This window comes from Protobothrops mucrosquamatus, unplaced genomic scaffold (assembly GCF_001527695.2).
Source record: "Protobothrops mucrosquamatus isolate PMUCROS unplaced genomic scaffold, P.Mucros_1.0 scaffold237, whole genome shotgun sequence".
NCBI lineage: Eukaryota > Metazoa > Chordata > Lepidosauria > Squamata > Viperidae > Protobothrops > Protobothrops mucrosquamatus.
In genome coordinates, this window is record NW_015386587.1 from 49,645 (window position 1) to 59,133 (window position 9,489).

At 35.5% G+C, this 9,489-nt stretch overlaps 1 protein-coding gene across 1 annotated transcript in view; it reads right to left on the reverse strand.

Annotated features, from left to right (window-relative positions):
- CLRN1 (clarin 1) overlaps positions 1 to 7,808 on the reverse strand; it is a 12,410-nt gene extending 4,602 nt beyond the window's left edge. Inside the window, exon 1 of the mRNA XM_015814331.1 lies at positions 7,556 to 7,808. Coding sequence (XP_015669817.1) covers positions 7,556 to 7,808 — 253 coding nt within the window. The remainder of the gene's footprint in view (positions 1 to 7,555) is intronic.
- Positions 7,809 to 9,489: the final 1,681 nt, after the last annotated feature.

Consider the following 9,489-nt stretch of genomic DNA (forward strand, 5'->3'; position numbering starts at 1 on the left):
GGGACATGTGATCGTCTTTTGCAACCTTCTGACAAGCAAAGTCAATGGGGGAGCCAAATTCACTTAACAACCTGGTTTATAACTTCACAACTGCAGTGATTTACTTAACAACTGTGGCAAGAAAGGTCGTAAAATGGGGCAAAACTCACTTAACAACAGTCTCGCTTTCTTGACACAGTTGTTAAGTTAGTAACATGGTTATTAAGTGAATCTGGCTTCTTCATTGATTTTGCTTATCAGAAGGTTGCAAAAGGTTTTCACATGACCACGAAACTGCAACTGTCATAAATACATGCCAGTTGCCAAGCATCTGAATTTTGATCACATGACCACAGGGATGCTGCAACAGTTCTAAGTGCAAACCACCCCCACTCGTAAAGTAACTTTTTACAATGTTGCCCTTATAACTTTGAATGGTTGCTCATTGAATGCTTGTAAGTCAAGGGTTACCTGTATAGTTTAATTTCCTAATGATTTAATACAGGATGCATTCCACAGATGGTGAGTTTTTGTTTGTGAATCATATCCTAATTTAGTTCAGCCTTATTAAACATATTGTATATTAATATATAGTAAGCAAATGCACTATTTATCTAAAATATATATAGTCACATAATGGCTCTAAAGGCATTGTACGAGTAGATAACTACTTAGGCAGAATAGTTTGTGGGTTAATCTTTCTACTGATTTTTAAATACCTCTGCTGAGTTAGCCACAACAGATATTTTAGAATGATTTGTAGAATACAAGATAACTGCTCCTAGTCCCCAGGGGTATGATTAAACTGATGCTAATAACTCCTTGGAATTGCTTGGCTGTGGTTAAAACATGCTGAGAAAAAGCAATGTAGGTACTGCAAATAAATTTATATAACATGTATAATATAAATTATCCGCAACTATCTAATTCAGTCCACTGGGTCAAGGTTCATGTACTTCATCTTAATATTATAATTTCCTGGTGGAGTTATGGTGCTGTTGGGTTTAAAATGCAGATTTCTACAGCATTCCCTTTCTTAGAAATGAAGCTCTAATCTTCAATATTGCAAATCAGATCATTGGCCAGGAGTGCGAGGCTTGGACGTACTGGTGTAAAAACATTAATTACTTTTTCATTTACAAGCCTAATTCAATGGTCTGTCCTGATCTTAATCTCTAAAATCTGTGTAAGTTTGGATCCAGCTATCGGAAGGACAATGTCTTCTCTGACAAGCCTGCCTGAACATGTCAGATCATTATCAAAGCTTTGTCTCCAAGCTTTTGCTCTTCAAGAGGCAAGACACGTGCTAAGTGAAGAAATAGTTCTTTCAGATATGCTCTCCCAAAAGATTTGTGTGACACCATTTTGTTCCTTTTTCACACAATTCCTTGTTTTGAATCTCTTCTGAGAATTGTTTCTGTTGCTGTTTTTTTCCCCCCTATTTGATTTATAAGTTTCTGGGAGATTTAGTTTAACCTGAAGAGCAGCATCTTCTTTAAACATTTCTCTCTTTTTACAACATTAAAAAAAAATGCTAAGAGAATTGTGAATTACTTTAACTTCCATAATAGCAATAAAGTGCAAAATGGATAAGATCGGTGCTATCCTATCACTTCTGCATTCAACAGCTAATCAAGATATGTAGAATATAACAATAAATCAATGGAATGTCTTGCCTTCAAAAGTTCTGGGTGCTCCATCACGGGAGACTTTTAAGAAGAGACTGGACAACTATTTGTCTGAAATGGTATAAGGTCTCCTGCTTGAGCAGGGGGTTGAACTAGAAGACCCCCAAGGTCCCTTCCAACTCTGTTATTCTGTTCTGTACTAGCAGAAATAAATAAAATAAATAAAGTCACAAAATGTATTCAATTGTGGGTAAGGATAAACAAAAGAGTCTTTTGATTGACTTAATAAAAAGCGGGTGAAGTTTTATTTAAATAAAAGATTTTAGAATTGTAATTATACACTTCTCTGGAAATAAGGCAACTGGGTAAAGAGGCTATTGCTGATGAGGGATAAAAAATTGGAGATTGTGATATCTATTTCAAGTGGTCTTTCCTGGTTTAAGCAATTGTACTCCTTTCAAGGGCACTTAGAGTTCCATCTTATAGAGGATAATTGTTCAAACCTTAAGTTAATCAAATGTTTAAGGCATCTAGTTTTGCAGCATATGCCTATGAAAATATCCTACTTTAGAGGCATATCCAAAGATTTACACTATGATGATGTTGGGAATTTCAGTGGTTTCTCATATTCTAATTTATTTTGAAATAAGTAATGAGCTCAAGGTAGCAGAATGTACAAAACAGCACAGTTTAACTAAAAACTTCAAGCTAAGCATTCAATAACTGACTTCGAGAATTTGGCCTTCTAAATGTATTTGGACTTTCTCCCACAGTACCAAGCTAGAATTTAGGTCTCCACACATTGTGGTATCTGTAGTCTTATCACACAATTAAAGCAACATATAAACGTAGTTTATGAAGAGTTCCAGATTATGCTTGTGAGTAAACATAGTGGTAATCATGAACAAACCTGCATATTGTGCAAAAATGTGCATAATATACATGTAAATCACAACATTTCAATTTGTTTTGATAGCCAGTGTGAATTTTTTTTACGAATTACAATACTTACACTTGACGTCATGCCACACTATTTCTCTCCATAGCTACATTTAAATTTTTTATATATCATTAAAATTTATAGCTGACCATGTAATAAAATTTAATCCTGCAACAATGTTGCCTTAGAAGCAAAGCCACTTTTAACAGTGAGGAATAAATCTGAACGCTGATGGCCTTTTAGAAAATGAACTGCTGACCCAGAAACTGACAAAAGTCAGAGGAAACGAAGCAGAAGGCTCTCTTTGAGCCTCCATGGGTTTTACAAACAGAGCAAATTCATTTTACAATTTTTAATATATATATATAATCATGACATACAGGGACTCACTGCACTGAAATGCAAACACAGCTAGCATAAGTAAATGGTACCATCACCAGGGACATTTTTTGTGACTTAAATAGAGTTTGCATGAGTGGTGCTGCAAGTGATGATAAAAAGACTGTTAAACCTTTCATAGGAATTAGCTGCCTTAAAGCTACAGTGCAAAATAATTAAATCCATAAAAAGGGCATAAAACCCCCCCCACTACCACTATTTTATACCATCATTGCTTTCTGCTGTCCCGAGATTAGTCACACTTTTCTCCTGCCAAGGACATTAGTACAAACACCCATTTTCAGTATAAAAACAATGTAAGTTATGTACAAGCAACCCAAGGAAAGAGGATTATATATATATTGCACTATAGACCCTTTTTTCCATGTATTGGCAAAACCATATATGCCCTGCCTTGTACACATTACACACATATATAACCTGTATGCTTTACCCAGTTTCCTGTAAAAGAGCCAATAAAAATTTCAAGGTTAGAAGGGAATATCCCTCTAGTTTATCCTTTGATCATATTGCCCAAATATATCTACAACATATGAAGGCTGGATTGGATCCTAGAATCCCGGGTTGCTTAACAGTTTCAGTGGATGTAGATAGACTGTATGAGAAATTTGCTGCTGTCCCCAAAGCATCAAACAGCAATTTTTTGAAAAATAGTTGTAGACCAAATAGCATAAACCCTAATAGGAATGTTATTGTATCATGGGTGGTTTCTTTTAAGTGCACTGTGGCTGTTGTTTTGTTTTATTGTTTGTTTTACTTTTTGGCACCCAGAGTTTATTAGGAACGGTGTTGCTTAGAAATGTGGTCAAATAAATATAAGGCACTACATTTTTTAAACATTCATTCATCTGTTGTTATTAATCCATTTGCCTGTTTAGAACTTGATTTTATTCCCAACATGTATCTCTAGTTGCAATATGGAACACCTTTGTGTTTTGAGACGTTTACTGACATATAAGTAGTCCTTGACTTGCAACCATTCATTTAGTGACTATTACAATGGAGTTACAATGGCAGGGAAGAAAGTGACTTATGCCCGGTCCTTGCCCTTATGACCACTGCAGCACCCCCACAGTCTTATGATCAAACTTTGGGTGCTTGGCAACTGTACTTATGAGAGTTTTAATCACATTAAACAATTATGACAAGCAAAGTCAATGGGAGAACATGGTTTAATGATCACATGGTTCACCTAACAAACACAATGATTTGCTTAACAACAATGACAACAAAGGTTGTAAAACTGGACATGATTCACTTAATAACTACCTTGCTTAGCAATGAAATTTTTTGGTCCAAATTGTGATCATAAGTTGAGGACTATCTGTATTTTGATTTCTCCTTCATATTAAGGAAATTCTAGAGGTTTAGAGTTGATAAATAAAGGAGGGAGAATTTTCAAACAGCTGCAGATTGTTTAGGCATACACTGGCTTATCAGAATGATCATTCCCATTCCAGAATTATACACAATCTGGTCAAGAACAAGCCTTGCAGTCTGGTGACCATGGAAGCAGGGCCAGGAAGTCTTGGTGCCAGGATTTAATAACCCTGAATATCTATTAAACTTTGCACCTCTGCACAGGCTTGTAAACTCAGTGCTATGCACCCCTGGCCTTGGAGTATCTCTGCTGCTGGCAATGGGACTCTCTGCAGCTGAAGTGAAACCATCTTCCTTGGAATGTTATGCTTTTTTGTGTTTCTGTTTAGTTTGCCTGTTATGATAAAGTTTGAAATCTTCCTATCCACTGGTACATTTATTGTCTCTAGATCCAAAAGAACCAAGAGCCTGGGCATCTGATCAGTTGGCAATACAATGCCTAAATTCTATTAAAATAATTTTCTGCTTGTTTATAATGACAGGAGTACGTCCAGTGTTCAACATGTTCCTTCAGAGGTTTGTGCCTCTTTCCAACATATATGCCTCTTCAATAGGAATTTGTTCTGTAGCATCTCCAATCAAAGGATGTAACTAAATAAAGGAACTTCTGCTTTGCAGTCAGAAAACACCAGATTTAGTTTTTAATATCTCTGGGTGGCTATAGAAAACTTGCAGTGAAATCTGGGCAACCACTGCCAGCCAGTAGTGGCAGTATTTGGCTAGTTGGACGGTTGCAGTGTCCTGGGGCCATTTGATCACCTTTTGTGATGTTCTTACAAGCAAAGTGAATGGGGAAGCCAGATTCGCTTAATAACCATGTTATTAACATAACAATTGTTGTGATTCATTTAATAACTGTGGCAAGAAAGGTCATAAAATTGAGGAAAAAAAATCACTTAACATATGTTTCTCTTAACAACAGAATTTTTGAGCTCAGTTTTCATAAGTCAAGGTCTACCTATAATCTAGACTCTGTAAATTGCTACTCTTATTGAAGCATACTTTGGATTAGTGTACATTTGGGAAATGATTTGCACTTTGTGTGAATACAAGTTTTCTACTAAAGCAGTGTTTCTCAAAGTTTAAGATGGGTAGACTTCAACTCCTCCAGCCAAGCTTAGGGAATTCTGGGAGTTGAAGTCCACCCATCTTAAAGTTGCCAAGTTTGAGAAATACTTCTTTAAAGTGTCCATGTGATGTTGAAAAGAATTGCTGCTGTAGCTACTGCTTTAAGGAATCTACTTATCAGAGTGCATGTGATCCTTAAAAGCAGTGACACTGTTGCCAGCCTTGAACAGAAAACTGCAAGCAGCTGTTGAGTGAATATCAGTGCAAGATTGGATTTCTTAATCATTTCTGAAGCATGTATACCCACTGAATATGAAGAATATTTCTCTTCTGCCCCATTTAGCAAATTCTCATTTGACTAGCAGAGCAATGTAACAGCCAGGCTGTTTTTTCCCCCCTGTCCTAATAAAGCAATACTATCCCCTTTGGCTTATGCTGGGTGAAAAAAAAGAGGCTTTATTTGCATGGCAGATGAAGCATCTGTTTAAGAGGCATGTTCAAGTTACAATTATATTGTCATCATAGCTCTTTCAACAAAAACATGAAACTTGCCTTGTTGCCTGAATCCAGATTGGTCACCATTTTGCATTTAACAAATTAGTAACCAAGCTCTCATATTACGAGAAATGAACACTGTCAATTCTTAGGCTTTTTACTTGTTATAGCTGAAAACTAAATACTTAATCTTATGAATTCCAGGCATATTGTAAGAGTTTGCCTCATTTTAACCTATGTCTGAATTCTGGCATAACAGTGAAAATATTAGAAGATTATGTTTCTGTTGTATATAAACCAAAGTTTGTATTACATAAACACAGCAAACTGTAGTTAAATTTAACTGGATTATTGACATTTTCAAAATGTGACTAGGGATCTGTGTTTTTCTCACTAATCCAATTATCTAAAACTATGCCCTTTCACACAATTGTAACAGGAGAGTCAGGCTCAATAAAGTACATTGTCTCCAAATGATCTCATGCACCCTTAGTATAGCAGTTCATGCTTCATGGGGATTAGTTAAGCAATATGATGTTAGTAAAAACAACATCCAGCTCCCTTTTCATTCTTTATGACAGCATCCATATTCGTAGTAAGCTGCAATTTGAAAAGTAGACCATCAAATTGCTGAGGAAAGGAATAAAGAGAACTTTATGGAAAATAGTTTGTAAGCTGCTTGCTGTAGAATTTAATTAACAAGGCTACGCTTGTCAATAACTTAAATGAATATGGTTATCATCACTGCAAAGATTTTAGAGTAGACCATCACAAATTATTTGGATCAGCCAGAACTGGTTCTCTGCAGATTGCCTGCCAATTCTTGCTATAACATGTCACCTAATGTTTATTTTTTTTTATCAACTCTTGTCTACATAACCATGATTTGCATGATGCTCAAAGTTAACTCTGTGACTGGCAGCCGTAATAATATTTTGGTGTGGAAGACAAACTGATGCATCCCAAAGTATAATTCTTTTTGTGCCAATCAGGGAGAGTAGTGATTAGCAGCACAATCAACATTTTATTTCTCCACTTAAAGTAGTGTTTCAATTTACAAATAAATCTATTGGAACGGAGTCCATCTTTCTTTTTAAAATATGAAGCTGTGTTAGCTTTGTGAAGGCTCACCTTATATTTACACATCTATGGGTCTAGGACAAGTAGGCTTCTTTCTGTATAAATGGAATTGTCCACTGGCAGGATTGCACTATTTAGTTCTCATTTTCTGCATCTATTGAAACTAAAGATTCTTTCCAATTCTCCTTGTCCTTCTTCCCACTCATTTAAAACAGATTAAAACAGAAGATAAAGTTCTACCTTGGGGAGGGGGGGAAGCAGCTGAGAAGTTAATATTGCAATTTTCTGCAAATGTACTTAGAAAAAAAGCCCTATGGAACAAAGTTAATGTTACTTCCATGCAAATATCTGTAGTTTGAGTCTGCCTTATCCTATGCAAAGGTATATAATATAGTATAAGAACATCAAACAGAAATCAATTTTTAAAAAATGATATATTATCACATATATGTTACAGCAATATAATTTTGTATTTCCCATTTGTAAATCTTTCAGAAGAAATAGGAGAAAGCTCGTTTACTTTGTCTGTCAGACCATGATAGCATGCACAAAGTATTAAATAATTCAGATTGTCATTGTTACTTACATGAAAACTGAAAAGGTCTCCCTCCAAGGCCACATTGTCTAACCCTCTCCCCATAGAATAGTCCATACTGAATTTCACCAATAAACTTATCTAATTCCTGGCCAGTAGCATTAACAAGCAATGCTCCAGTTTTGCAAAGAATTTTTCCTTGGATCCATAGCTGAGTTCCTATAGCTGCTGCAATGGCCAGAGCACAAGCAAAACTGAACACACCAGCTATGCAGAAAACAACTTTCTTCTGTTGGGCTGGCATATATAATCCTAGATGAGGCATGTAGAAATATGTGAAAATACAATTTCAAATGAAACCTTTAGTAAGGTGGGTTTTGTAGCATCCCTTCTCAATGTTACTTGAGAACAAAGGTTAACATAACAGATGGAAACCTCAGTGTAATTTGATGAGTGCCCTCTTTGGGTTTTTTTTTTTTAAATAGCCTTTGTCTGATTGGGTGAACTGAAAATTCCAGAATGAGACCTGGCTCTTGGATTAAGTTAGCAACTGTGTGCAGAGAAAAAAAAATATAATTCTTACATTTAAATCAGGAAGAACACAAGAGAAAAATATTCAGATTTTAACATTTTATCTTTGCATAACACTAAAATGTCATACAGGCAGATGATATAAGGTCTATTATGTACGCTTAATATTATTATTAAATTAAGGCTGACATTGTTCTATTTTATTCTCAGATTGGGCATATGAATGAATGGACAATTGGCAATGACTATTTTACTACTTGTCACAAAGCTATTCTACTGGATGAGTGCTTTCTTTCAAACAAGGGTTATCTGCAAAATTCCAGATGACCTCTAGGTGCCAGAAAAGAGATGTAAAACATTCTCTTTGTTACCATCTACCCAAATTCAAACAACTTTTCTAGTTAAGCAATTTCATAGTTAAATCGGTGTACATCTAAATATTCTAGTTCCGCTGATTTGTAAATGGAATTGTTTATTATCCCCTAATCCCACGGTGATGATTTAACTATTTTCAATTGTGCAGTTGAATTAACTAATTGAACTCAAAGCTTGTAGCTTTTAGGTACACGTCTTACTTATTCATTGTAAATCTCTCACTGGAAATGCAGCAGAGTAGAGTAGTAGGTAGAACATTGTATATAGCACATACCTGTTCTTTAATGGTGCTTTGAAATGGATTTATGTAAAATCTGGCATTTGAGGAACAGTTTTCTGAATTCCGAGCAGGGTAAATCATCTCTAATGTTTAAGCATGTTGTAGTACCAAGCAACATATTACTATGGGTTCTTTCTTTCATTCTCTCTTTCTTGAATAATTCAACCATGGCACTCTTAATTAATTTATGCACATGTAATTATCCTTCCATGTGTAATTTGCTGCCTTGTTCTTTCCTCGTACATATTGTAAGAAGTGGGAAGAGGACTTGCACCAATTCTACTTATACACAGTCTTGACCTCTAAGCAGGTTATTCATACCAACAATTATGTTTATATGTTCAGAGCTGCTAAGAATAATAGGCTGATTCCAGATGTTTTCTTCTTTTTCCCCAAATAACTGACTAATGTCTTGAATGCTGTAATGTACATGTAGATTTTTGCCCCTTAGTGGTGACAGGTATAGAAGAAATTTATATGAAGAAATTCTGTCACATTTGGAGCTATAAAGCTTGCAACACATAGTAGAGAAATTAGGCTGAATACAGTGACTGTCCATCCTATGGCTGAGACCAGTTTGTTCCAGCAAAGGATTTATTTCTCTCCAACAAAAAGGAAAAAGTTTTTGAACAAATTGTACAAGATGAATTTAGATATAATTATGTTGCAAGAAGTCCATATAAAAAAACAACATCAATATCTATTGAACTGCCCTAAATTGGGGAATATGTTTGCGGCACTGTCACAATACAAGAAAGGAGGAGTGGTAGTATATATTAAGCAAGAAATCTCGGCAAAG